Source organism: Opisthocomus hoazin, chromosome 11, assembly GCF_030867145.1.
Source record: "Opisthocomus hoazin isolate bOpiHoa1 chromosome 11, bOpiHoa1.hap1, whole genome shotgun sequence".
In the NCBI taxonomy this organism is placed as follows: Eukaryota; Metazoa; Chordata; class Aves; order Opisthocomiformes; family Opisthocomidae; genus Opisthocomus; species Opisthocomus hoazin.
Window position 1 is genome coordinate 19,893,626 of NC_134424.1, and position 27,004 is coordinate 19,920,629.

At 68.0% G+C, this 27,004-nt stretch overlaps 6 protein-coding genes across 10 annotated transcripts in view; 4 read left to right on the plus strand and 2 right to left on the minus strand.

Annotated features, from left to right (window-relative positions):
- Positions 1 to 8,875, plus strand: part of DAG1 (dystroglycan 1) — a 52,667-nt gene extending 43,792 nt beyond the window's left edge. For all 5 annotated transcript variants that reach the window (XM_075432355.1, XM_075432356.1, XM_075432359.1 and 2 more), the window contains exon 3: positions 5,992 to 8,875. In XM_075432355.1, the coding sequence (XP_075288470.1) occupies positions 5,992 to 8,400 (2,409 nt within the window). In that variant the 3' untranslated portion in view covers positions 8,401 to 8,875. The remainder of the gene's footprint in view (positions 1 to 5,991) is intronic.
- A 1,375-nt stretch (positions 8,876 to 10,250) lies between these two features.
- Positions 10,251 to 12,930, plus strand: NICN1 (nicolin 1, tubulin polyglutamylase complex subunit). The gene is made up of 6 exons (XM_075432701.1): positions 10,251 to 10,433; positions 10,638 to 10,802; positions 10,978 to 11,091; positions 11,576 to 11,647; positions 12,497 to 12,601; positions 12,711 to 12,930. Exons 1-6 carry the CDS (start codon positions 10,251 to 10,253, stop codon positions 12,750 to 12,752), a joined length of 681 nt encoding a protein of 226 aa, XP_075288816.1. The 3' UTR covers positions 12,753 to 12,930.
- Positions 12,931 to 13,135: 205 nt separating this feature from the next.
- AMT (aminomethyltransferase) lies at positions 13,136 to 15,216 on the plus strand. Its single transcript, XM_075432715.1, has 8 exons — positions 13,136 to 13,337; positions 13,444 to 13,524; positions 13,629 to 13,760; positions 13,909 to 13,987; positions 14,106 to 14,251; positions 14,340 to 14,520; positions 14,648 to 14,803; positions 14,913 to 15,216. The coding sequence occupies exons 1-8, from the start codon at positions 13,224 to 13,226 to the stop codon at positions 15,089 to 15,091; spliced, it is 1,068 nt and encodes a 355-aa protein (XP_075288830.1). The 5' UTR covers positions 13,136 to 13,223; the 3' UTR covers positions 15,092 to 15,216.
- TCTA (T cell leukemia translocation altered) lies at positions 15,197 to 16,086 on the minus strand. The gene is made up of 2 exons (XM_075432716.1): positions 15,746 to 16,086; positions 15,197 to 15,266 (listed from the first exon to the last, which is right to left on the minus strand). The coding sequence occupies exons 1-2, from the start codon at positions 16,081 to 16,083 to the stop codon at positions 15,224 to 15,226; spliced, it is 381 nt and encodes a 126-aa protein (XP_075288831.1). The 5' UTR covers positions 16,084 to 16,086; the 3' UTR covers positions 15,197 to 15,223.
- UBA7 (ubiquitin like modifier activating enzyme 7) lies at positions 16,082 to 24,228 on the plus strand. The gene is made up of 24 exons (XM_075432454.1): positions 16,082 to 16,260; positions 16,344 to 16,509; positions 17,092 to 17,226; positions 17,294 to 17,400; positions 17,564 to 17,654; positions 17,761 to 17,902; positions 18,006 to 18,103; positions 18,185 to 18,331; positions 18,414 to 18,572; positions 18,751 to 18,858; positions 18,939 to 19,019; positions 19,118 to 19,273; positions 19,383 to 19,548; positions 19,625 to 19,821; positions 20,060 to 20,124; positions 20,254 to 20,437; positions 20,530 to 20,604; positions 20,884 to 21,070; positions 21,260 to 21,369; positions 21,484 to 21,570; positions 21,645 to 21,836; positions 23,470 to 23,571; positions 23,656 to 23,756; positions 24,055 to 24,228. Exons 1-24 carry the CDS (start codon positions 16,082 to 16,084, stop codon positions 24,179 to 24,181), a joined length of 3,162 nt encoding a protein of 1,053 aa, XP_075288569.1. The 3' UTR covers positions 24,182 to 24,228.
- An 87-nt stretch (positions 24,229 to 24,315) lies between these two features.
- On the minus strand, positions 24,316 to 25,449 carry INKA1 (inka box actin regulator 1). The gene has a single exon (XM_075432455.1). It carries the CDS (start codon positions 25,447 to 25,449, stop codon positions 24,361 to 24,363), a length of 1,089 nt encoding a protein of 362 aa, XP_075288570.1. The 3' UTR covers positions 24,316 to 24,360.
- Between the last annotated feature and the right edge of the window lie 1,555 nt (positions 25,450 to 27,004).

Below are 27,004 nucleotides of genomic sequence, written 5' to 3' on the forward strand. Positions count from 1 at the left end.
TGCTCGCTGGGCCGAGTAAATGCAACTTTCCTTTCTTCAGGCTGAGCTTTCCCACGGCGCAGCAGTCTGCAGTGGCACCGCAGCTGTGCCTGGTGAGCAGAAGGCTTGCAGAGGTGCCCATCCTCCTTTCACCGCTGTTTTGTGGGCCTTGTGTTTCTAGGCAAGACCCGTCTAGATGTCCTAGTTCGCAGTTCCGATGTATCTGAGGAAAGGAGTGGGGAAGTGAGATTGGAGGCTCCTTCTCACGTTATCTTCTGGTTGCATACAGGCAGGCATCCTGTCAGGGCTGTTCCTTGGGCCGAAGACTCACGGCCGCTGTGGTCTGAGGGTTGTCCAGCTCCTGCCCTGAGCCGTCGCGTTCCCCGACCCAACGCAGCAGCCGCCGCTGCGGGCCCTGCCCGGGGCCGCGGTGCCTGGGCAGCTTGGCTGCCGGCACACCCCACGCCTGCGGGCACTGGCTCCGTCTTCTTCGTGCGGTGATGGAGAGGAACACACCCAACGGACCCACGGGCACAGCCTGCCTCCCGAAACAAGGACTCCGTCCTCTGACTCGGCCCCGTGTTCTCATTGCTGCTCTGGGCTCCAGGGCGGCTGTGCCAGCACCACAAATCATTGAAGTGCCCGCAGTTCCAGCAGCTCTGGGGCAGAACTGGAACCTACCTCCTGCCACCACTTGTTCGGCCCATGCAGGACAGGGCAGCCCAAAACCTTCCTGCCCACGGATCCGATTTGGGGCCGAGACCGCCTGTTGCTTCTGCTGGCGGAACTGCCCGGTGCTGCAGCATTAGCAGGGGCTTAAGATGAAGCTTGGGCTTAGGCAGACAGTTTAGGTTTGACTCTTTCTCTGCAGTTAGATTTGCATTTGAATTACATTTGAATTTCCATTTTCTTTCCCCTGCCCCCTGGTTAATTGCTCGCAGAAGCCTGAGCGCTGCAGACTTGGTTGAACACCGGTTAGGTCAGTCTGTCGGAGCACAGCTCAGCTGGCCTGCTGTTCAGGTGCAGAGAGCGCTCAGCCAGGGTAGTTTTCATTATTGGCCATGTATGTTAGGGCAGTGCTGGAAGAGCAGCCCAGAAGGGGAGTCTGTCGTACAGTAACTTGTCATCAGTCATTATTCTCCAAACGAAATCCCTGGCACGGGGTCTGCCTCAGCAACAGCTGGACACGGGGAGGAGATCGGGGCGGTGGGAGAGCTGGCAGAGCTGCAGGGGTATCCACGCTCACCCCCTGCCCAGAAGGAGCCGGGGATTTCTTTGCACTGGGTTGAAAGGGCGCGGGAAGGAGCCGAATCCCTGGCTGCAGCTGCCCAGGGGAAGGTCTGGCAGCAGGGCTGGGGAGATCCTGTGGGATGGCTACCTCCCGTGGGATGGAGACCCGGGGCAGGGTCCAACAGTACCTGTCTCCTGGCTGAGCGCTCGCTGCCTCCTTTTTGGAGGATCCCCCGGGAGGGGGAGGAGGAGGACTGAATGCTTGGAGGATTAGAGGGCACTTTTGTAGGCAGGAATGCGGTTTTTGCCTGAATTCCCTCGGAGGCAGCAGTTTTGCTCACTGCTCGTTTACTTATCTTTGTATTGTTGGCTACAGGGCTTTAAGATCTAAGTTTAAGAAAAAACAAATCAAACTGAGCTATCTTCTTTCATGAGCTGACTGCTCGTGGCTGGCCTAAAAATAACAGGCCATGTAGATCTGAAAGGACTTTTTGAACAAGGTCTTCAAACCCAGCCAGGCTACTGTATGTATTTAAAATCGCAAACATGGCTAATTTTTTAATGGTCTTCAGTACACTGCCAGGCTTGTGTAATCTTTAGCCGATAAGCATTCATTTACAATTATCTCAAATAATGGGGAAACAAAGACAGCCTTTTTTTTGCTTGAGCAACGGAAGAGTTATTTTGAAACCAGCCCCCCTGAGGGAAATGGCAGGGCTTAAGGCTGATATTTGTTGTGTACATAGAAAACTGGGAAACATCTTACATGAAAAATGGAGATCCCAAATCATTAACTTTGCATAGCCTTAACAAATACCCTTTGGAACAGTGTTTGAAGGAAGGATTGCAAGAACAGAGTCCAGACTCCCCGCTCCCAGTTTCACACCACCGCGAACACCACAGCGACCGTGACCAGGACAGGCCCACGCAGAGAGCTCTGCTGGTTAGCCTTCAGTTAGGAACAAGTATTTTTATTCAGCCCAAGAACTGCTTTGATTATGTACTTCAATCTTGTGGGGCTCTTCCTTTGTCACGCAGACTCGGATGAATTTTGCTGCCGGGGCCGTAGCTCTGTTTAAAGCAGAGCCGTGGCATCAAGCGCTTGTGACTTGCTGCCTTCCCAGAGATTTCCCAGCGGAGGCACGGGCACCTTCGTGGGTTTCATAGGTGTGATACACAGAAATTTGATTTTTCTTTATCACCTCTTGCAGAACCCTTAGAAACAGTCCACATCTCACAGGCTGAATACAGCCGAACTAGCTCCGCTCTCTTTAAATCAGGTTTAAGTGGGTTTGTCGATGTTTTGCAGCCGTCGCATCGCTGCTGGAACAAGTTGTCCCGGCAGGTGATTGCCTGGCCTGTTTTTATTTTTCGGGAGAGCCTGATTTTCTGTGTGAATCCGTCTAGCTGCAGTTTCATCTTAGTGTGGGCCCGTAAGAACGTGAGCTCACATGTGTCAGAAGAAACTATAGGTGAAAAATGGTTTTCCCAGTAGAAGTCCTGAGGCCGGCCTGTGCCTCCTTCACTGTTGTTTTTGCACGTGGGCTTGGCCACCGTTCCTAAGCGGGTTTGGCCGTCGAACGTAGGAGCACACGTGATGGAAGAGAGAATCACCGTGTGCCGTGAGAGGAGAGGCAAGGCTTGTTGTACCTCTGCTCCTCCAGCCACACGCTGTGCCCGGGGAGGAGGGAGCAGCAGCAGACCCCGGCGCGCCGGAAAGCTCTGCGTGGAGTGTGGGATCCTGTAATTACTGAGGGGCTTTTGCATAGTGCACGGAGGGGGAGGATTTCTTCCAAATGGAGCCCGAAATTACACATTCAGTGTGCATTTAACCACTCTCTGTTAAAGTTTTTACTGTTGATTGTGTAAGCCTCAGTAACGCTGCGGCTTTGCCCTAGCTCCTCATGTTTCTGTTCCTAACGTGTGCCCAGCCCTGCCCATCTTTCTCCCCTGTGGGCAGGTTAGTGGCTAATTTTGGCACGGGGGGGTAATGAGGGGCACCGTCCAGCTCCTGCTAAGGTGAGCGCCAGATTGCGCTGGGCGCTGCCCTGCCATCTCAGTTTTTAGAGGGTGTGATGAAATTCCACTTTTTCAGAGGAACGCTGGGCCGGAGAAGACCCTGCCCCTGTTCTCGCTTGCAGAAGAGGTGCCAAGGAAGGACAGTGTGGTCCTTTGTCCCCGCAGGAGGGAGGCTCTGTGCCCGGCTCAGGTGAAGGGCTGCTCTGCTGTCGGGCGGGCTGGGGTAAAAGCAGCTCCTGTTGTGGCTGCGGTGTGGGGGCCAGCGCGTGCGGCAGCCCTGCCAAAACACACTGTTTTCTGCCAGACGCATGGGTGAACGGCAGGGCCGAGGGGAAGGACGTTCACTTCTCGGCGCCTCGGTTCGGGTGGGATACGGCGGGGTGCAGGGCTTTCTCCAGCTGCTGTGAGCAGGAATCTTCATTTGCTGCGCTGGGATATTGCTGCTGAGGACTTAACTAAAAGCTGTGCTAACCGCTCTAAGCTCTGCTCTGTAAACTGTACCCAGCCTGTGTCTCATGATGTGCTCTCCAGCTTGTCCAGGCTGGCCGAAAGCAGGGCTGATACTTTGCGGAGCAGAGGAATGAGGGTGTTGCCCCTGCGGTCGTGGCCGAAACCCTCTGCGGCTCTTGCACGGAAGCTGTCCCGTGCTGCTCTCACCAAAAGACGTTTGGGTCCTACGTTATCCTTGCAGAGCTGCGCATCAAGACCCTTCGGTGTGCCGAAACCCGCAGCAGGGGCTGGTCTGAGCCCCGCTGCCCTGCCCTGCGGCGTGCTGCCTGAGCCCTGCCTGCAGCTGGCGGTGGCCGAGGGACTTGTGGTCCGCCCAGCCCTGCGGCACCGGGCATCTCTCTGTCCATCTGTCCATCCATCCCAGGGGCTTTCCCGGCAGGACCTGTGGTTAGGCAGGTCTGGCGAGTCCAGCCCCGTCTGTGCGCCCGCTGCCGGACACGGAGACGTTCCTGCCGGGCAGGTTTCCTCGAGAAGCTCCTTGCCCAGCTTTGCGAAATTTTGTGAAATATGTGTGAGCTTTACAGAATTGCAGAGTAACCAAAGCACCCTTTGGGAGAGCTGAAGGGCAGCTCTGTGTTGGGCTGCAGCGAGCCTGGAGCCCTGACCAAGCTGCTAAATCTGTCTCCGTGGGCCCCAAAGCGTCCTGCTTCACCTGGCTGAGCTCTGGAAAGCCCAGCCGGGGCACTTTCCAAATGCCTCTGAGCCTGGGGCGGGGTGGCAAAGCTCCGGTTACTCACCCTGGGGTAGCTACAGCCCCGGGAAATGTCACAGCCCGCCGAGCTGGCAGCGTCACCCCTTGCACCGTGCAGCCCCGCTGTGCCGCGTGGTCTGCGAGCGGCTGTAGCGCAGACGGACGGACATCAGCTGCTGGGAACTGGGGGCTCGCGGGGACCGTGTCCAGCCTCGGCTGTGGCCCCAGCGTGGCAGGGAGGAGAGCCCAGGGCTCTGACATGCGTGGCTTTCCCCTGCACAGGGTGGGGAGCGCCTTGGCATGCTGTCAGCCACGCTGGTGACATTCTGGGCAGAACCAGCGTCTCCTCTGGGAGTGCAAAATGGCCGGAGGACCTGAAGGGTCCGGACCTGGGCTGGCTGGGAAGGGGACCTGAGGTTGGAAGAGGAGGGTGGGCTCGGAAAAGCGCAGAAGCGGAGGCAGCCGGTGAGGTTGCTGCCAGCTCCCTCCTCTGGAGCCTACGGAAAGGCCGTCGTTGCGTACATTGCCCCCGCTGCTGGACCACGCGGTTTGGAGGGGAGGCTTGCGCTCCCGGACCGCGCTTCGCTGCTCTGCGCCGCAAGTCGCGTTAAATCTTCCCGTTGACCTGAAAGAGGTAGCAAATAGCGCGTTGGAGTCCTGAGGCGCCTGCGGTCTGCGCCAAAGCCGCCTGTTGTTTGTAGTCTGCAAGAGCAAGTTGTTACGTGAAAGTGAAATCCTTCGTTTCAAGCTAACCCTGAGCACAAAGCCAGGCCGGTGTGATGTCCAGCACCGCCCCTGCCTGCCCGTGCTGTGCTGACCGGGTGTCGGGTTTGCTCCCTTCCCTCGCCCCGGCTCACCGTTCCTCTGGCACTGCCCAAGGACGCCGTGCTTCAAGCGGCCCCGTAGCTCTCGGGATTTGCTGCTGCTTGTGAGAGCTGGTGTGCTCCAGCCGGGCAGGGACTGCGAGCCGTGGTGTGCCAGCTTCTGGCTCCTCCAGCTCAGCCTGGCTGCTGCGGGCAGCGGGACGAAGCCCAAGGGTAACAGAGAAAACGTGTGTTCTGCGGGGCTGCTGGAGCAATGGGCTTGGAGAGCGGGATCGGGTGAGGAGAGGAGAGGAGCGAGATGGCAGGGCTGGGAGAGGAAGAAGAGGGAGCGGGAGGAGGGCAGTTGTTGGGTCAGCTCTGTTGTATCGCAGAACTTCACCCTCAGCTTTGTAGCTGTCCCTATGACTTGAACTCCTCTGCTGCCCTCAGAGAAAATGAACCGCTTGCGTTTAGTAGTTGCACAACCAGAGAGCTGGTGCCTGCAGGCAGTGGACCTTTGCAGGACTTCGTGACCTCCCGTGGCTCCTAAGCCCTTTGGGACCAGCATACCCTGCAGAGCTCGTCCTTGCCACCATGTGGAGGAGGAGATGCAAGCTGTCCCGCTCTGGGCAAGATGTTCCTTCCCCAGTTGTTAGGCTTCAGATTTTTTTTCCTTTAATCCTTTAAATTAAATGTTGCTGCTGCTAGAACTTGTCGTAATGCTGTACTTCTAAAAGCACCTTCTTCTCTATTTGGCAGATCTCCGAAGCTGGGAAGGAATCCTTGCCTTCTTGGTTATACTGGAACGCGGAGAGCAGCTCCCTGGAAGGGCTGCCCCTGGACACGGACAAGGGCGTCCACTACATCTCAGTGACCACGCTGCAGCCCTTTCCGAACGGGAGCTACGTGCCGCAGACCGCAAACGTCTTCTCTGTTGAGGTCCACCAAGAAGACCACAACGAGCCCCAGTCGGTGAGAGCGGCCGTCCAAGACGCGGGTGACGCAGCGCCGTTCGTGTGCGGCTCAGAAGAGCCGGTCACTATCCTGACGGTCATTTTGGATGCCGACTTAACAAAAATGACACCAAAGCAGAGGATTGAACTCTTAAACAGAATGAGAAGCTTCTCGGAGGTGGAACTTCATAACATGAAGCTGGTTCCTGTTGTAAATAACAGACTCTTTGACATGTCGGCCTTCATGGCTGGGCCGGGAAATGCAAAGAAGGTGGTGGAAAACGGGGCCTTGCTTTCATGGAAACTGGGATGTTCTCTGAGCCAGAACAGCGTCCCCAACATCAGCAAGGTGGAGGCCCCGGCTAAGGAAGGAACCATGTCCGCCCGCCTTGGCTACCCTGTTGTTGGCTGGCACATCGCTAACAAGAAACCTCACCTCCCAAAGAGGATGCGGCGGCAGATCAATGCCACCCCTACACCTTTGACTGCCATCGGGCCGCCCACCACCGCCGCCCAAGAACCACCAACCAGGATCGTCCCCACCCCGACGTCGCCTGCCATCGCGCCTCCCACGGAGACGACGGCACCCCCCGTCCGGGAGCCCATCCCGCTGCCGAGGAAGCCTACGGTCACCATCAGAACAAGGGGCCCCATCGTCCAGACGCCCACTCTGGGACCGATCCAGCCAACCAGGGTAGCAGAAGGCACCGGCACGGCTTCTGTGCCGATTCGCCCCACGATGCCTGGGTATGTAGAGCCCACCGCGGTGATCACGCCGCCCACGACTACCACCAAGAAACCCAGAGTCTCCACGCTGAAGCCAGCCACGCCGTCCACAACGGATTCCTCCACGGCAACGACGCGAAGGCCTACTCGAAGACCCAAAACTCCCCGTCCAACAAAGCCCCCCAGCACGACCAGGTCCCCCATCTCCAAGCTGACAACGGCCTCCCCGCCGACCCGCCTGCGCACCACCGCCAGCGGCATCCCCCGGCCCTGGGAGCCGAACGAGCCGCCCAAGCTGACGAACCACATTGACAGGGTCGACGCATGGGAGGGCACTTACTTTGAGGTCAAAATACCGTCGGATACCTTCTACGACAAGGAAGATACCACCACTGACAAACTGCAGCTGACCTTGAAGCTGAAGGAGCAGCAGATGATCGAGGAGAATTCGTGGGTGCAGTTCAACAGCACCAGCCAGCTCATGTACGGCATGCCGGACCACAGCCACGTCGGGAAGCACGAGTACTTCATGTACGCGACCGACAAAGGCGGGCTCTTTGCTGTGGATGCTTTCGAAATCCACGTCCACAAACGCCCGCATGGCGACAAGTCTCCGGTGAAGTTCAAGGCCAAGCTGGAAGGGGACCACAACGCGGTGGTGAACGACATCAACAAGAAGATCATGCTGGTGAAGAAGCTGGCTCTGGCGCTCGGTGACAGGAACAGCAGCACCATCACGGTGCAGGACATCGCCAAAGGCTCCATTGTAGTGGAGTGGACGAACAACACGCTGCCCCTGGAGCCCTGCCCCCGGGAGCAGATCCGGACTCTGAGCAGAAAAATTGCGGATGACTCCGGCAGGCCGAGCCTGGCTTTCTCCAACGTTTTGCAGCCCGAGTTCAAGCCCCTGAACGTGTCGGTGGTCGGCTCCGGCAGCTGCAGGCACATCCAGTTCATCCCCGTGACGAAGGACGGAAGGGTGATCTCGGAGGCGACGCCAACAGTGGCAGCGGGCAAAGACCCCGAGAAGAGCAGCGAGGACGACGTCTACCTGCACACCGTCATCCCCGCCGTGGTGGTGGCCGCCATCCTCCTCGTGGCCGGCATCATCGCCATGATCTGCTACCGCAAGAAGAGGAAAGGGAAGCTGACCATCGAAGACCAGGCCACCTTCATAAAGAAGGGCGTGCCCATCATCTTCGCCGACGAGCTGGACGACTCCAAGCCTCCGCCGTCCTCCAGCATGCCCCTCATCCTCCAGGAGGAGAAAGCCCCGCTGCCCCCACCGGAGTACCCCAACCAGAGCGTGCCGGAGACCACGCCGCTCAACCAGGACACCATCGGGGAGTACACGCCGCTGCGGGACGAGGACCCCAACGCGCCGCCCTACCAGCCTCCCCCCCCCTTCACCGCACCCATGGAGGGGAAAGGCTCCCGCCCGAAGAACATGACCCCGTACAGGTCCCCGCCGCCCTACGTCCCCCCTTAACGAACGGGAGGCTCTCGGGGGGGCGAAGGGGCCTCCAGCTCCACACCAGTGCTGTCTGTGGGCCGGCAGCCCCCTCGCCAGCCGGGAACCCGAAACCCCAGCCCGCTCCCCAGCGGGCCCTCCCCGGCTGCGCCCGCCGCACCGGAGCGCTTGCGGGACTCGGGGGGACACTTGTTTTATTTTTGCCTAACAAGCTTTGGTTTTATTTTATTCATAGAAAAACAAAAAAAAATTCTCGGCTCGAACACGCCGTCCCGGCGGCTGGGCTTCTGGCCAGGGCCGGGGCAGGGAGGGGGTCGGGACGGGTCGGGACGGGTCGGGACGGGAGGAGCAGGCAGCACTGGGGTGGCACTCTGGGTCTCCGCTGTTTGCCTTTAACACTAACTGTACTGTTTTTTCTATTCACGTGTGTCTAGCTACAGGACGTAACATGAAAGGTAGCCTAAAAATAATTAAATTCAAGGGACTTTCTGAAGCCGATGTTTTAAGTTTTTACATTTAATCTGCTGTTTACCTGAACTGGGATGTGTGGTTCTGGGGAGGGGGAGGGCAGTGCTGCGGGTGAGCTCCGGGGGCGATTCAGGGCTGGCGATTTGGGGGGATCGGCTGCTTGGTTCAGGGGATGATTCTTTTCTTTTCTTTTTTTTTTTAATCAGAGATCCTATTTTTCTCACGCATCATAAAACGGTCATCGATGGAGTCGGAGTGGTCTGGGGTCCCTGCGGCTGAGCGCACGGCGGGGGCTGCCTGCGCCTCAGGGTGCTGGGAGGGCCAGGGTCGGGGGGTCCATTCTAAGCAGAGGCCCCTCCCCGCGGGGTGCCTCGGTGGTTGGTCGGTAGTGCAGTGCCGTCCCCACGCCTCTGCTCCTTCTCGGGAGGAGCGGCCGGGCACTGCTGGGGTGCGGGAAAGTTTGGAAAAAGAAAAAATAGGAAAAAAGTAAAAAGAAAAAATTGTAAAAAGGAAAAAAATTTTGAAAAGGAAAAAAGAGGAAAATTTTAAAAAGAAAAAAAAGGAAAAAAATTTTAAAACTACAAAAATTTTTAAAAAGAAAAAATTAAAAATGTAAAAAAGAAGAAAAACTTGTAAAAAAGTAAAAAAGAAAAATATTTTAAAAAGAAAAAAGGAAAAAAGGAAAAAAATTTAAAAAGGAAAAAAGGAAAAAATTTTAAAAAGGAAAAAAGGAAAAAATTTTAAAAAGGAAAAAAGATATAAAAAAGAAAAATTTTAAAAAGGAAAAAAGAAAAAAGAGAAAAAAGCTCCAGGAATGGTTAATAGTCAAAAAAAAAAAAATCAGTGACCTCTCAAATCCAACTTCTTACTAGATTTTTGACACAGCCTCAAATTGCGTTATTACCCCCGAGAAGCCTCCAGCGGCGGTGCCGCGCTGCCGGCAGCCCGTTAGAGCCGGGCCCCCCCCGAGCACTGGGCCTCCCCCCTTGTAGCCGTTATCTCCCCCCGGCCCCGCGCCACATCACGGGTTACTTTGTGCTCTCCCTCCGCGTTCCGCGGGGAACCCTGTGCGGGTGGGTCCCCGCGCGCCGAAGCCACACCCCCCGCTCCCCCCCCGCCCTCGCTCCGGCGCCGCGGGGTCGGTCACCGCCGCTCTGGAGGGGAACGCATCGCGTCAGTAAAGCCGGTGCTCGGCGACCGCCCTGCCTCCGCCGCGGGACCGGCCGGGGCGGGGCGGGGCGGGGACCGGCGGGGGCGGGGCGGGGACAGGCCGGGGGCGGGGCGGGTCCCCGGGACCGGCGGGTGTGCGGCGCCCCCTGGCGGCGGAAGCTCGCCTCTTGCTTCCGGTCGGCGCGGGCGCTCCCGGCCCCGCCCAGGAGGGGCGACCGCGCTGCGCCGCCATGTCGGGAGCGGCGGGGCCAGGGTCGCCGCCGGGAGCGGGGCTGGGGCCGGGAGTGGGCCGCTCCCCGCTGCCCTGCGCCCCCCGCCCCGCCGCCGCCCTCCAGCTGGCCGGGGGGGCCGAGCCGGCGCGGCCCGGCGTCGCCGTTATCGACCTCCGCTTCCCCCGCGGAGCCGCCGCCGACGTGAGTGCGGCCCGGACCGGGGCTAGGGGTACCGGGGGTGGTGCCGGTGCGAGACGGGGGGCGCCGGCGGCGGGGGGATGCCGGGGGCGGTGCCGGTGCCGGGCGGGATGCTGGGGGCGGGGCCCAGCACGGGCGGGGGATGCCGGTGCCGGGGCGGGGGGGCGATGCCGGTACCGGTGCCGGTGCGGAGCCGCCGTCCCGCAGGTGCAGGAGATCGTCTTCAGGAACTTCTACACGGCGTTCCTGAGCGTGCGGGTGCAGCGGCCCGGCGCCCGGCGCTGGGTGACCTGCCTGCGGGACTACCGGCTGATGCCCTGCCCGCACACCGAGCGCGGCTCCCAGGACTACTTCTCCCTCCGCCGCCACCAGGTCGGCCACCCCCCCCCGGGGCATCCCGAGCTCCCCCTCACCCCCTCACCGGGGGGTCCTGCCCGCCGCGGGGTGACGCTTCCCCCCGGGTCCCTCCGTCCGGGGTGGGTTTCGGGGGGGGGGTCCCGGGCGGCCCCTGCCGTCCCCCCCGGCGGTGACATCCCCCCCCCGGCAGATGCTCTGCGACGTGGCGCAGGTGACGGCGGTGCGGTTCATCCTGCGGCAGCCCTCCCCGGTCTGGGTCCACTTCACCATCGAGGAGCTGCAGCTTTTCCCCCCCGGACAGAAGGTGAGCGGGGGCCGGTGCTGCCCACCCCCCCCGCGTGCCCCCCCCCCCCCCCCCACCGGGCGCGGCAGGGGGTCCGGGACAGGCCGCCGGCCCCAGCCCTGCCCCCGTACCCGCAGCTGCGGGGGCTTCAGGCTTACTCCAGAGGATGGGGGGGAGGGGTCCCGCTCCCCGTGCTTCGCTGGGGCATTCGGGGTCCCTTGGGCGCTGGGGGAGGGGCTGCTCCAGCCGGCCCTGCCCGTTTGGGGGGGGGGGGGGGGGCTGTGTCTGAGCCGCGGGATGGAGCTGGAGGTCCCTGCGACAAATTACAGGTGGCGAACACCCACCCTAATCGCAAAATTTCTCTTCATAACGGCAAAGCGATGCCTCGCCCCACGCCAGTACCAGTATAAATCCGGGCGGGCTGCGAGCCGCGGCGCGGTGGTGGGGCGAGGGGGGAAGGTGGGCTCGGGGGCGTCCCCGGCATCACCCTCCGGATCGGTTCCAGAGCCCGCAGAAGGATTTCCCCTCCTGGCTCTCCCAGCTGACCCCCCCGGAGCACCCACCCAGCCTGCACGGGGTAAGTGACCCCCGCCGGGGTACGGCGCGGGAGTGGGGACCTGCGCGGGGGGCCGGCCGCGAGCATCCCTGCCCCGTCGGCTTGGGGCCCTGACCGGGAGGAGCTGCGGACCCCCAAAATGCCCCCGCCTCGCGCTGGAAGCAGTTTTTGCAGCGTTGGGAAGAAAATCATCTCCACGGGGATGTGCGGTCTGAGGCGACGCTCAGCCCGCCTGGCTCTGGTCGGGGGACGGGAGCGGTGGGCACGCGGCACCGCGCGGCTCCTGGCTGGGACGCGTGGGCACGGGGTGGCCCGGCTGCTCCCCGCCGCTCTGCGGAGGGAGGTCACAGCCGTGGCGCGCGTTGACAGCTTGCGAGCGGCGTCTGCGCGGCCGGCAGCCTTCGGCGGGCAAAGTCCGGGCAGGGCTGGGCAGCCGGCTCGCCCGCAGAGGCCTGAACCCGCCGCTGGCGTTGCCCGGAGGAGCGGGCTGGGCCCGGCGCGGTGCCACGGCGTGCGCTCACGGCCTCCGCCGTGCCCGGGTGTCCAGCGGGCGGGGGAGAACGCCCTGCTCCCTTGCCCGTGGCTTGGAGCACGTCTCCCTTGGCGTGGGGGGGTCCGGGGGAGCTGCCGGGGGCCGCGGCCGTTGGGAGACTCTGGACCGCGCGATTAGGGGTTTAATCATTAGCCAGCGCTCCGCTTCCCGTCCCCGCGCTGGACGCCTGCCCGTGGGGACGGGCTGTCAGCGCCGGGGCTGGGGGTCACCCCTCTCCCCGGAGCTGGGAACCCGGGGGTGTGGGCGCCGTCGCGATGGTGCCCGCAGGGAGGGAGGGGGGGCACAGCCAGCCCCCCCCAGCACCTGCTGCTTCCCAGGAGCTCCCCGACCCGGAGAAGGTGTCGACGCAGGTGCAGCAGATGTGGGTGCTGACGGAGGTGATCCGGGCTCGCCAGGCGGCCGCCCGCGTCGGGCGCTTCGACGTGAGTCCCGCCGCCCTCCCGCATCGCCGGGGGGGGGGGGGGGGGGGGGGGGGGGTCCTCCCCGGGTGCCCCCGGCTGCCCGGGCACCCATGGCCGCTCCCTTTTCCAGGTGGATGGATGCTACGACGTCAACCTGCTGTCCTACACGTGAGCCCCGACGACGCCGCGACCACCCAGCTCCTCCGCGCTCCCACAGCAGCCCTGCGACCCCCGGGGGGGCGTCCAGGCTGTGCCCGCGCCCCTTCCCGCGGTGCCCCCCAGCAGCCGGGACCCCCGCGGGCACGAGGGTCCGGGGGGGGACCCGCACGACTAAAAGCTGCTACCTTGGTCCTGCCCGTGCCCGCCTGTCTCTAAAGGGGGGGGGGGGTCCGCGGCCGGAGGCGGGGCCGGGGGGGGCGGGGCGGACTCCACGTCCCAGGAGTCCCGGGGCGGGCGCGGAGGGGGGAGGAGGAGGAGGAGGATGGCGGCGGTGATGCTGCTGCGGGCGGGCTGCCGCGCCGCGCTGCCCCGCCGCCCCCCCCCGGTGCCGGCGGCGCTGAGCGGGGCCGGGGGGGCCGGTGGCGGCGCGGGGGGGCTGAAGCGGAGCCCGCTGGACGCGCTGCACCGGGCCCGCGGCGGGCGGATGGTGCCGTTCGCCGGCTGGAGCCTGCCGCTGCACTACGGGCAGGGCCACCTCCAGTCCCACCTGCACACCCGCCGCCACTGCTCCCTCTTCGACGTCTCGCACATGCCGCAGGTAGACATGGGGGGCCTGGGGGGGGCCCCCCGCGCCGCCTCACCCCCCCCCGACCCCGGAGCTGGGGGGCCCCCGCACCACCTCACCGCCCCCCGACCCCTTCCAGACCCGGGTGTACGGCCGCGACCGCGTCAGGTTCATGGAGAGCTTGGTGGTGGGGGACATCGCCGAGCTGAAGCCGGGGCAGGTATGGGGTGCCGGGGGGTGGGTGCCGGGCGGCTGGTGGGGTCAGAGGTCCGCGGGGACACCCCGGGCCAGCCGCCCACGCTCCTGAGGGCCAACCCCTGGCAGGGCACCCTGACACTGCTCACCAACGAGAGCGGTGGCATCGTGGACGACCTCATCGTCACCAACACGTCAGACGGTCACCTCTACATCGTGTCCAACGCCGGCTGCGCCGACAAGGACTTGGCCATCATGAGGGTACGGGGCTGCCGCAGCGGGAGCAACCCCCCCCTTACCCCCTCTTCGGTGACGTCCGTGGCTGCAGGGGGGTCAAGGCAGCCAAGGCCACGCGCGGGCCTGGCCGCAGCCGGGCCCCTGTGCTAGTGGCCCGCTGTCACCCCGGCAGGGCAGGGTGGCGGAGCTGCAGGCCGGCGGCGCCGACGTCCGCCTCGAGGTGCTGGACAACGCGCTGCTGGCTCTGCAAGGTAGCAGGGGTCCTGCGCGGGGTCCCCCGCTGCAGGGGGGGTCTTGCCCACCGCCGGGTCCTCGCCCGAGGGCTGTCGGTGCCCTCCCCGCGTCCCTCCCAGCCACCTCCCTCCCCAGGTCCCTCCACGGCCCGGGTGCTGCAGGCGGGGCTGCCGGATGACCTGGCCAAGCTGTCCTTCATGAACAGCATCTCCACCACGGTCTTCGGCGTGCCGGGCTGCCGAGTCACGCGCTGCGGCTACACCGGCGAGGACGGCGTGGAGGTACCCCGGGAGCCGCGCTGGCACCCCCCCTCCCCTCCCCAACCGCAGTAACGCCGCGCCCCGCCGACCCTGCCCCCGTCCCCCGCAGATCTCGGTGCCCGCGGGGCGGGCGGTGGAGCTGGCCGAGCGGCTGCTGGGCGTCCCCGAGGTGTGGCCGGCGGGGCTGGCAGCCAGGGACAGCCTGCGGCTGGAGGCCGGGCTCTGCCTCTACGGCAGTGACATCGACGAGACCACCACGCCTGCCGAGGCCGGGCTGCTGTGGACCTTGGGTGGGTCATGGCCGCCTCCACCCCCACTGCCTCCTCGGGGCGGGCAGAGGGGCGAGGTGGCCCCGCGTCCCCAGCCGGGGGGGTCAGGCGGGCATCGCTGACCCTCACTCGTGTCTCCGCCCCACAGGGAAGCGCCGGCGTGCGGCCATGGACTTCCCCGGCGCGGCCGTCATCATGGCGCAGGTGAAAGAGAAGCCGAAGCGCAAGCGCGTGGGGCTGACGTCCGTGGGACCCCCCATCCGGCCCCACGCCGCCATCCTGGGCCCCGAGGGCACGTCCGTGGGTAGGTGGGGGTGGTGGGGCCAGCGCGGGCACGGCCCCGAGCTGCGCCCACCGCCGGCAGCGCGGCTGCCGTCCCCTGCTCACCGCCCCCCACGTCCTCGCATCCCCAGGCACGGTGACCAGCGGCTGCCCCTCGCCCTCCCTGGGCAAGAACATCGCCATGGGCTACGTGGAGGCGGTGCACAGCCAGGCCGGCACCGCGCTCGCCGTCGAGGTGCGGAAGCGGCAGCACCCGGCTCTGGTCACCAAGATGCCCTTTGTGCCCACCCAGTACTACACGGCCAAGTGAGGCCAGCGCCCGCCGCGGCCCCAGTAAACCCCCCAGCCCCAATAAACCCCCCTGCCCCGCTCCTCCCGGCGGTGACGGCGGCGGGCGCCAAGGCAAGGGGCGGCGGGCAGGGCGCAGCGCTTTAATGGCTCCTCACTCCCGGTGCGTCTTCGCCGGCTCCGCGGCCGGGCCCTCCCTGCAAGAGAGCGGCAGCGTCAGCGGGGCCGGGGCGGGGGTGAGCTGGGTGCACTGGTCTGCAGGCGCGGACAGGAGAGCGCTCACTGGGGTATACTGGTCTGGGGGCAGGTGGGTGGGTGCTCACTGGGCTGTACTGGTCCAGCAGTGCAGCCAGGAGGGCACTTGCTGGGCCATACTGGGCTGGGGAGGGGCTCTCACTAGGCTGTACTGGGCTGGGGTGGGGCGCTCACTGGACTGTACTGGTCCAGCAGTGCAGCTGGGAGGGCGCTCACTGGGCCATACTGGGCTGGGAGACGGTGCACACTGGGCCGTACTGGGCCGGGGGGGGCCCCTCGCTAGGCTGTACGGTGCTGGGGGGGCGCTCGCCGGGCCACACCGGGCTGGGGGCCGCTCGCTGGGCCATACTGGGCTGGGGACAGCTCGCCGGGCGGCGGGGGGGCGACGGGGCGGTGGGGGCCCGGCGCGGTCGGGACTCACCGGGGCGGGCAGTGCCGCTCGGGGGCGCCGTTGAGTCCGGCCGGGCCGGCGGGGGAGAGCGAGTGCGCGCGGGGCCGGGCGGGCGCGGGGCCGGGCCCGGGGCCGGTGCCGGTAGCGGGAGGGCGGCGGGCGGCGGGCCCCGGCCGGTAGCAGAGCGCGGCCACCGCCCCGCCGTAGGCGCGCCAGGCCAGGCGGACACCGAGCAGGCTGAGGCCCAGCCAGAGCAGCAGCAGCTGGCACAGCGCGGCCCGCACGTCCTGCGCCGCCCACTCGGCCGCCAGCTCCCGGCCCAGCGCGCCCAGCGCCCGCCACGGCCCCTGCCAGCCCGCCGCCGCCATGGCTGCGCGGACGGGGCGGGGCCTCCGCGAGGGCGCGGTCAGGGGCGGAGCGCCCTTCCGGTGGGCGGGGCCTCCGCGGGGCGATCTTCCCGGGGGCGGGGTCAGGGGCGGGGCCCGGGCGAGGGGCGGGGCCGCCATGGCGGGAAACGGCGCGGAGGGGCTGTACTCGCGGCAGCTGTGAGTGCGGGGCCCGGCACCGGCACCGGGGTCGGGGGGGTGCGGCGGGCCCCCGGTCCCCGCTGACGGCCCCTGTCCCGCAGGTATGTGCTGGGCGGCGGCGCGGGGCGGCTGGCCGGGGCGGCCGTGCTGGTGTCGGGGCTGCGGGGGACGGGAGCGCAGGTGGCGGCGGCGCTGGCGTTGGCCGGCACCGGGCGCCTCGTCCTGCACGATCGCGGGGCCGCCCGCACCGCGGACCGCGCCCAGCAGGTACCGGCGGGGGGCCCGTGGTGGGTGGGAGTCCCAGTAACGGGTGCGGGCAGGGGTCCCGGTAATGGGTATGCGTATGGACAGAGATCCCACTCTTCGGTGCAGGTACAGGCAGGGGTCCCAGTAATGGGTACAGCTACGGGTGGGGGTCCTGGTAGTGGGTACAGGTAGAGGTGGGGGTTCCCACAAATGGTATGGGTACTGATGGGGGCCCTGGTAACGAGTACAGGTAGAGGCGGGGGTCTCAGCAGCAGGTACGGGTGTGGGTAGAGGTCACGGCAATGGATGTGGGTGCAGTTGGGGGATGCCTATTGCGGGTGTGGGTACGGGGTGGGGGGCTCCCAGTAACAGGTACAGGTTGGGGGTCCTGGTGAGGAGTGTGGAGTGGGAGGTCCCTGTCATGGGTATGGCCCGGGGTGCCCCTCATCATCACAGACAGGGCCCACGGGGTGTCCTGTGTTGTGGGTATGGTCCTCAGCAGAGGCCCCCCCCACCGGTGCGGGCAGGGCCCCGCGGAGCACCCCACTGTGGTATGCAGCACCCCAAACCTGCGGGGTGCCCCGCCATGTGCCCACCCCACAGTTCCTCCTGGGGGAGAGCGACGTAGGCCAGAACCGTGCCGAGGCGTCCCAGCAGGCCCTGGCTGAGCTGAACCCCCGCGTGGCAGTGGCGGCTCATACCGGGGAGCTGTCGGAGGCCTTCCTCGCCTCCTTCCAGGTGAGCCCGCACCCCTGCACCCTGGGGCCCCCCGGGACTGCGGCGCCCGCTGACGGCCCCGGCGCAGGTGGTGGTGCTGACCGAGTCCACGCTGGAGGAGCAGCTCCGCGTCGGGGACTTCTGCCATGCCCGGGGCATCTGCTTCATCGTGGCCGACGCCAAGGGGCTGGCGGGGTAAGTGGTCTCTGCCGCAGGGTCCTGCCACTGTCTCTGTGTCACCTTGTCCCCAGAGCGCCCAGCCCAGCCGGCGGGGCTGCTCGGCCCGGGCAGGACCCGGCAGCGCTAGGGCAGCTTGGCGAGGTGGCTTCTCCGGCAAAACCCTCTCGATCCTCTCCAGGCAACTGTTTTGTGACTTCGGGGACCGCTTTGTCGTTGAGGACCCAGCAGAAGGGGACCCGGTGCGCGCCGTCGTGCAGCACATCTCCCAGGTAGGAGGGCAGCCTCGGCAGGGTCCCCTAAACGCCGCTGCCTCCTCCAGTGGCTTTTTGCCACCCGGGTCCAGCCCTGCGCCCTCCCGTCCCTGCCCCTCCTCAGGACAACCCGGGCGTGGTGACATACGTGGGGGCAGAGGACAGCCGCGGCCACCTCTTCTGCGATGGGGACCTGGTGACGTTTTCCGGCGTGGAGGGGATGACGGAGCTGAACGGCCGGGAGCCCATCCCCGTGCGCGTGCTGGGTGAGCCACCTGGGCGGTCGCAGCTGCCCCGGCCCAGGGTCGGGGAACCCGCCGGGTCCTTGGCGGTGGCTGTGATGTCCGTCCCCCCTGCTCTTGTCCCCAGACACCTTCAGGCTGGAGATCGGCGACACCAGCTCCTTCTCGCCCTACCGCCGCGGGGGGCTGCTCTCGCAGGTTCGGCTGCCCCAGGTGCACTCCTACGTAAGTACCCCCGCGCCCCACAGCGCTGCCGTGCCCCGGCCCCGGGGAAGCGCTGGCTGAGCCCCGGCGCTGTGCTGGCAGGAGCCCCTGCGCCGGGCGCTGGCGGAGCCCCGGATCCGGGTGGCGAGTCCCGAGGAGCTGCCGCGCAGCCGCAGCCTGCATGCCGCCTTCCAGGCCCTGCACGCTTTCCGCAGGGAGCGGGGCCGCCTGCCCCGGCCCAGAGCGACGGTGAGTCCCCGTCCTGCCCCTGCCCAGCCCCCCCGGCCCCCCGCCGCCCTGCCCGGGGCTGCCCTCACCCCTCTGCCCGCAGGCAGACGCCGAGCGGGTGCTGGAGCTGGCGCAGAGCCTGGCGGAGCGGCAGGGTCCCCTGGACGAGGACGTCGTGCGAGCCTTTGCCAGCGTGAGCGCGGGGGACCTGTGCCCCGTGGCTGCCGTCGTCGGGGCCCTGGCAGCCCAGGAGGTGCTAAAGGTGAGCGGGGCGAGGGTCCGGCGCCCTGGGGTCCCGCTGGCCACGCTCCACGTGGCTGTCTGGCGGCATTTGGCGACCGAGAGAGAGCACGTGCTGCGCGCCAGGGGATGCAGCAGCAGGGCTGGGGTATGGGGGGACCCCACCGAGCATGGAGCCAACGGGGTCCCGCTCGCCCCAGGTCGTCACCGGGAAGTTCCTGCCCCTGGAGCAGTGGCTGTACTTTGACGCCCTGGAGTGCCTGGCGCTGGAGGGGGCCACGCGGCTGACGGAGGGGGACTGCGCCCCGGTGAGAATGCGTGTCGAGCCCCTCATGGGCGCTGGGAGCGCGGCAGGCGCTGTCACCCACACGGCTCCTCCATCCCGCAGAGGGGCTCGCGCTACGACGGCCAGATCGCCGTCTTCGGGGCCGCCTTCCAGGAGCAGCTGGGCCGCCAGAAGTACTTGGTGGTGAGCTGGGGCAGGCGCCGCGGTGCCGGGAGAGGCTGCGGAGCGGCTGGCGGGGTGCCGGGGTGCGCTGGGGAGCTGCAGCGGCCGTGCCCCGGCAGGTTGGAGCCGGTGCCATCGGCTGTGAGCTGCTGAAAAACTTTGCCATGATGGGGCTGGCAGCGGGGCCGGGCGGGGAGCTTGCCGTCGCTGACATGGACACCGTCGCCCTCTCCAACCTCCATCGGCAGCTCCTCTACCGCTCGGCGGATATATCGGTGAGGTGCCTTGGGGCTGGGGGCCGAGCTCTCCCCGAAGGGCACCTTGGCTGTCCCGGGGGCTCCCCGGGGCCGTGGAGAGCTGCCCGCCTCCTCTCTGCCCTGGCAGAAGCCGAAGTCGGTGGTGGCCGCAGCGGCCGTGCGGCGCATGAACCCTGACGTCAAGGTGACGGCTCACCAGAACCAGGTGGGACCCGCCTCCGAGCTGCTCTACGGGGACGACTTCTTCCAGCGCCTGGACGGCGTCGCCAGCGCTCTGGACACGCTGGAGGCCCGTGAGTGCCGGGAGGTGCAAGGGGCCGAGCCCCGGGACGTGCCCCCCGGCTCCCCAGCACCCCCGGCTCCCCGCAGGCGCCTACTTGGAGAGCCGCTGCCGCCGCTGCCGCACGCCGCTGCTGGACTCGGGCACGGAGGGGCCACGGGGCAACGTGCTGGCCATGGTGCCCCCTGTGACCAAGCCGCTGGGGCCGGCCGGCGCCCCCGGGGACGGCACCATCCCGCTCTGCACCCTGCGGTACTTCCCTTACACCATCCAGCACACACTGCAGGTAGGCTGTGCCGCACCGGTGCCTGGCGAGGAAGCCCTGGCACCTTCATCTTCCTCTCCCGTTTCCCCTCCGGCCGTGGCCGCGGGCAGGATACGGCCCCAGCTGCTTCCTGCTGGCAGCCCCAGCTCCGCCGCTGGACCCAGCGCCGGCTCGGCCTCTCCCTGCCGCTGGCCTTGGGGTCCCGGAGGTGGGCACGAGGGAGGGGTCCCAGCGCTCAACCCCCGCTCCACCCCCGCAGTGGGCCCGCAATGAATTCGAGGGGCTCTTCCAGCTGCCGGCAGAGGACGTCAACCGGTTCATGGCGTGAGTGGGTGCGGGGAGTGGCTGCCAGCCCTGCCGGGGGTGGGGAGGGGGGGACAGACCTCCGCATCCCACCCGGGGCGTCCCACCGGATTGCTCCCGGGCCAGCAGCAGCGGCGCCTGGTTTTGCAGAGACCCAGCTTTCCCGGAGCAGCTGCCGCCACAGGAAGCCCTGGAGGTCCTGGAGCGAGTGCGGGGCAGCCTGCGGGAGCGGCCGCGCAGCTGGGGGGACTGCGTGCGCTGGGCCCGCCGGCGCTGGCAGAGCCAGTACCACGATGCCATCGCCCAGCTGCTGCACGCCTTCCCCCCGGAGCACGTGAGCCCGGCACCCCTGGGGCTGGCATCCCCCGCACCCTCTGACGCCCACCCTGCCTGTCCCCAGGCCTAACTCTGCCCTCCCTCCGCCAGGAAACCAGCCCCGGTGTCCCCTTCTGGGCAGGGGACAGGAGCTGTCCCCATCCGCTGGTGTTTGACCCCGAAAATGTGAGTGCTGGGGGGGGGGGGTCCCCACCAGGGACAGTGCGGGCTGTGCCAGGGGTCCGGTGGATGCCGGACCGTAGCTGGTGCTCCGTCTGCCGCAGCCCGTCCGGGGCTGCCCGGGTTCCTGTCCTGCGGTCGGCCAGGGCACTGCTGGGAGCAGCCGACGCGTGCTCCGCTGCAGGAGGAGGAGGAGGAGAGGCAGCTCCATCTCCACCTCGGGGCAAAGCGGGCAGCCCTTGGCGGCGTGGGCTGGTGGACCACCCTGGCCGCTCTGCCCCCCAGGATGCCCACCTGGAGTACATCCTGGCTGCTGCCCACCTCTTCGCCCAAGCACACAAGGTGCCACCGCGCAGAGACCGGGCGGCCGCCCGGGCCATCCTCCGCAGCGTGGTCCTGCCACCCTTCGTGCCCCAGGAGAAGCTCCAGATCCCCGTCGCGGAGGAGCGGGAGGAGGCGCAGGCGCCTGTGGGTGAGGCTTCCCACACCCTTGCATCCCGCAGGGCACATCCCTGGGTCCAGCGTGGTGGCGGTGGGGCCGCGGTGCTGCTCATCGCTGCCACAGCACCAAGGGTCCCCAAACCGAGAGGGGGGAACCGTGCCATGGCCCCGGCAGTGCCACGGAGCAGGGGTACCACCCCGGGGGTCCCTGTGTCCCCAGACGGCGGGCGGCTGGTGGAGCTCACCCGGGACCTGCTGCAGTGGCGACAGGAGCTGATGGGGGGTGAGGAGGTGAAGATGCCCCTGATGGACCCCATCCACTTCGAGAAGGTACCCAGGGCTGGGCAGGCAGCCCCACTCAGCCCGGGGAGTTGGTGGCCGCTGGTCCCTGTGGGTCACCAGTGTCCCTGTGAGACACTGATGTCCCCACGCTCTTCCCTGCAGGACAACGCCATCCATGTGGACTTCATCACGGCGGCGTCCAACCTGCGCGCGGAGAACTATGGCATCCCCCCCGCTGACTGGCTGACGGTGAGAGGGGCAGCCCCTGGGGTTGGGGGTCCCGTCCCATGCAGGGCAGCCAGTGACACCCCTCCTGTCCTCAGAGCAAGCGGATTGCCGGGCGGATTGTGCCCGCCATCATCACCACCACAGCGGCCGTGGCCGGGCTGGCATGCCTGGAGGTCTACAAGCTGGTGTGGGGGTGCCGGGACCCCAGCTGCTACCGCAACAGCAACCTCTGCCTGTCTGACTGCCTTCTGCTCCGCGTCCAGCCCCTGCCACCCCCCACCTACCAGGTAGGACCCTCTCCCCTGGGGCAGGGCAGCTGGGGGATGCCCAGGGGTCTCGGAGTGCCCCAGCTCCCCGTGGCCACCGTCATGAGGTGATGCCAGGGAGACCCAGGAGCGAGGAGGTGGCCGTGGGTGCCCTAGATCCTGGTGGCAACCTCTGTGAGCCGATGCCAGGGAGACCCAGGAGCGAGAAGGTGGCCGTGGTTGCCCCAGCTCCCGGTGGCAGCTGCCATGCGGTGATGCCAGGGAGACCCAGGAGCGAGGAGGTGGCCGTGCGGGAGGCCAGCCCTCGCCACGGGGCTCGGGAAATGGATCCGGGTGCCGCGGTGAGCCGGGCGCGCTGCCAGGCAGCGAGGAACCGGCTCCTTCCTGCGGCCGCCCCACCGGCACCGAGCTACCTCCACCATCCCACTTGCCCCAGCTTCAGGCTCGACAGCATGCTCTGGGGTGCCGGTGGGGCTGAGGCAGCCCACCGCCCCACGGCAGGCCCCACGGCGAGCCCCGCATCCGGGGGGTGAGGGGCCACAGCAGCCGCGCACATCTGGCTTATGGAAACCAGCTGCAGCAGCCGGAGAGCAGCTGGCACCGGGCCGGGGAGCGGGGCCTGGGGTCCCGGCAGCGAGGGGCCCGGCCGCAGCCGCTCTGCCGGGGAGGGAGAGCGGGGGCGGGGGCAGCCCCAGATTGGGCCCGTCTGGGCGATAGAGGCCCCTTTGTCCGGGGGTTTATGGCGTGCGAGGCAGCCCTTCCGGCGCGGCAGGAAGCGCCGATTGGAACCAGATTGGCCCGGGGGGCCCAGGCCGGGGGCAGGAAGAGGGGGAGGGAAGGCGTCTCCACCGCCTCGCGCCGGCTCCGGCACCGCTTTGGGCTGCCCGGCCGCCCCCCGGCCCCCTCGCGCCCCGCGGGCTGCCCGACCCTGCGCCGTCACGGTGCCCCCAAGATGGCTCCATCCCCAGGTGGAGGTGCTGGCTGCGCCCTCAGGTCCCCACGGCAGAGCCCGGCAGCGCCACGTCCCGCGGCGAGGGTGCCTGGCGCGACGCTTCACGCCCGGCCGCTTGGCCATGGCAGGAGCACGCGTCGCCCCAGCCCGCTTGGCGTGACCTGCAGCCCTGGGGGGCCTGGGGAGCCCACCTCGGGGGTGGCATCGGCCAGAGCGACGCGCTTTGCGGGGCGCCGGGACGGGCAGCGGTGCGGTTGGGATGGGGTTGAGCCCTCCCCACCCCGGCGGGATGCGCGCGGGCGGCAGAAGGCAGGAGGGGAGAGCGGCCAGGGGCTGGTGCCGCCTGCGGCGAGGGCAGATGGCAGGGCGGCCGTGCCAGCCGGCCATGCATCCTGCGCTCAGCCCCGCGTGCGGCGCCTTGCTGGCCCCCTCGGGCCGGAGCCAGGGTCAGGGGGGGCCGCGGGCGCAAGAAGAGGCGATTGTGTGGGGCTGGGCAGCGCTTCAATGGCCCTTTGTGCGCCCGGCCCGGCCCGGGGCTGGGGGCAGCGCCGGCCCCACGCCAGCCCTGGACCCCGCAGTGCCGGGGGGTGGCTGCCCCCCCGGACCCCTGCGGTGCCCCCTGCCCTGCCGTACCCCAGCCCTCGAGCCCTGCCGGGGCGCGGGGTGCCAGTGCCGGCTGCTGCCCCACGCTCCCCCTTGCAGTATGGCGGGCGGGAGTGGAGCTGCTGGGACCGGCTGGAGATGCGGGCGGCCTGCGCCGACGGGCAGGAGGTGACGGTGCAGGAGGTGCTGGACTGGCTGCAGGTGAGCCTGGCACCGGCAGCACCCAGCCGGGTCACCCCGGGACGGGGGGGTGCAGGGCCAGACTCGGACACCCACCTCTTGCAGTCGATGCACGGCTGGACTGTGACCAAGCTCCTGCGCGGCGACACTCTGCTGTACGACAGGGAGGAGGATGAGGAGACGCAGACCCGGCAGCGGGCGCAAAGGTAGGTCCCTGGCTCCGGGGCCCGATCCTGCCCTGGGAGGAGGAGGAGGGGGGCTGCCAGACCCCTCTCCCTCCATCCTGAGCCGCTCCAGCTGCAGCACAGCTCCCAGCCGGCTGCTGGATAAACATCCTGCCGGCAGCGCTTCCCGTGGCGGGACCCCTGCCCGGCCCCTCGCTGCTGGCCCCTGTGTCCCCCCAGCCTGGCCAGGTGCCCCAAAGGGGCCTAAGGCCCCTCTGGGGAGCCCGGCCAGCTGCAGGGGACAAGCCAGCATCCCCACAGCCCCCTTTCCCTGCTCCAGGTTATCGGAGAACCTGGAGAATGCTGGGGAGCTGCGGCAACGGGAGCTGGAGCTGCTGTACGTGTGTGAGGGAGAGGATGCTGAGACCGAAGATACCCGTCCCCCTCTCGTCTGCTCCCTTCCCTGAGCGAGGGGCTGGCACCCCCCGCCCCATGCAATAAAAGTTGCGGGATGCATTGGCCCTCGTTCCGAAACCCCCCTGACCTGCCTGGAGTCGGGGTGCAGGCAGCCCCCCCCCGCCTCGATAAACGTCGATAACCGTACAAAACCGGGGTTTATTTACAGCGGAGGAGGGCGCGGGCAGGGCTAAATGTAGCCGATAACGTCGTTGCAGATGATGGGCTGGCGGCTGCGGCTGTTCATCAGGGCGGTGAAGCGGTGGAAGTCCGTGGCCAGCTGGGCGATGTTGCTGTGGGACTGGTGGAAGCAGGCGCTCTTGGGTTGCCCCCCCAGCCCCAGCGGGCAGGAGAAACGCTTGGTGGCGTCACGGGCCCCCGCCCGGGCGCCCTCGGCCCCCCGCGGCCGGGCCATGTTGGCCAGCTTACGGCGTACGTTGCCCGAGAGGCTGAGCAGGAAGGCGGGGGGCTTGGCCAGGCGGCGGGAGGGTTCGGCGGGGGCTCGGTGCCGGGGCTCGGCGCCCACCTCGGGCAGGTCCATCCAGTTCTCCACCAGGTCGGCGAAGCAGTTGTCGCCCAGCACCAGGGGCTGCCGGTTCCGGCTCTGCGACAGCAACGCCACGGTCCAGTCCTGTGCGTCGGCCGGCTCCAGCACCCGCCACTGCTCCAGGCAGGCGTCCGAGGTGGATTTGGGGCGGGCGCGGCGGGCGGGCGCGGGCGGCGGGGCGGCAGGGCCGGCAGAGAGCCGGTGGGCGCGCTGGCAGGGCGGCGGGTGCCGGCGCCGCACGGGCGCCTCGTCTTCCCGCCACGTGCCCCCCGACGCCTCCGAGTACCCCGAGTCGAACTCCAGGCTGCGTTCGCTGGCCGGGGGCGAGCGGGCGGCCGGGTGCCCCCCCTCCTCTTCCTCACCGCCCGGCTCCAGGCTGCAGGCTGAGTCCGCCGCCGAGCCGGGGCGCGGGGGGCACGGGGGGCGGGGGGCCGGCCCCGGCGCCCCTCCGGCGTGGTGCCGCGTGTGCCGCGTGCCGGGCATGTGCGCCGCTGCCACCGCCTCCCGCCGGCACCGCTGGGGAGAAAGCGCAGGGCAGGTCAGCACGGCCATCTCCTCGCCCCCGGCCAGGACCACCGACCCCCAACCCACCCGCCTCCCCCGAACCCTGCGTGCCCGCTCGCTCGCGGGGCCGGGCGTGCAGCGGGGTGGGCGCAGGTCCCAGCTTGCCCGCAGCCCCGGGCCCCGCTTTCCTGCGGCTCCTGCGCGCAGCCGGCTGGCGTGCAGCGGCATGTCGGGTGAGCAAGCAGGCACCCAGCCCCAGCCGTGCCTGCGGGAGATGACACAGGGCCGCGGCACGTAGCAGCCGGGCGCCCCGCCGCCACCCCCCAATCTCCCCCCAGCCCCGCGGGACGGCAGCCGTGAAGCCCCGTCGGCGGGACCCCGCTCGGCAACGCAGGGCTGCACCCAGGGGTGCTGGGGTGGGGCGCTCCCTCCACGCCTCGGCAGGGCCACCCCACCCGCCCTGCGCCCTCCAGCTGGGGACACCCCGGTGACGTCAGGGTGCAGCCGGGCCTGCACCCAGGGCTGGGGGGCCCCCCAAAGCGCCGGGGAACAGGGAGGGGGGGCCTGCGGCCGAGCGGCGCGTTCCCTGGCGGGCGCTGGAAGGGGCGGTTGGCTCCCGCAGCCGGGCCGCTCCTCGCTCTTGAATTCCTATTGTCTGACCCCAAAAGCTGGGTGTTACGTCCGCTTTCCTTTCCGCGCTGCAGTCGCGGGAAGCCGAGCGAGCAGGAGGGCTCGCTGCCCCGGCCTCCTCCGGGCAGCACCCCGTCCTGTCCCCGTCCCATCCCGTCCCCGCCGGCTGGGACCCTCTCAGCCAGCCCAGCTGGCGACGTGCCACCGCTTCCCGGCCGCCCGGTCCCGCCACTGGCCGGGGACGCCGGCACACCCGGGCGTGAGGAGCTGGGTAGGCGGGCCGCGGGGAGCCGGCTGGGCCACCGCGTCACCCCCGGGCCCCTCGGGGCTGGCGGCAGGGTGGCAGCTCCGGGCTGACGGTGCCGCTGGCACCCCGACGGCTGGGCACCCGCGTCCCACCGGCCACCCGCGTCCCACCGCGACGCCTTGGCCTTGCGCGTGATGTCACGGCGCTGATGTCACCGGCAGCGCCCTGACATCACGGCGACGCCCGGGCAGGGCTGGCCCCGATCCCCTCCCCGGTGCCCGCGGCGGGACTCACCCGGTCGGCGCCGAGCTGGTCGGGGCGGGCGCTGTGCATGCCCGGCCCGGCCCCGCTCCCGGCCCCGCTCCCGGTCCCGCCGGTGCCGGTGGCGGAGCGCGGCGCAGCGCCCGGCCGTTCCCCGCCGCCTCCCGGCGCTGCCCGGGCGGCCCCGCCCCGCCCCGCCCCGCCGCAGCCAATGGGGCCGCCGTAACGTGAGCCCGGCCCGCACCGCCACCGGCACCGCCGCCCCGGGGCCACGCCCACCCCGCCCCGGGCCACGCCCCTCCCCGCGGCCCCGCCCCGCCCCGCCGGGCACCGCCGCGCAGCGGGACCCGGGGCACCGGGGGGGGCTCGGCGGGCAGCCCCGGTGCAGGGCCCCGGCGGAGGCACCCGCGGCCGCGGGGCTGCCCGCGAGAGGCTTTGACCCCGGCCCCGCCAGCGCCCGTTAATTGGGGAGCTAATAACGCTTAATGAGAACCCCGGGAGAAGCGGCTCTGGTTTGCAAACGGAGGAGGACGTCGGCCAGAAATTAGCTCCCGGCTGATTTCCCCGGTTCCCGAGCGTGCCGCGTGGCGAGGCGGCGTGGCGGCGCAGGGGGCCCGGGGCTGGGGAGAGGCAGCGGGGTGCGGG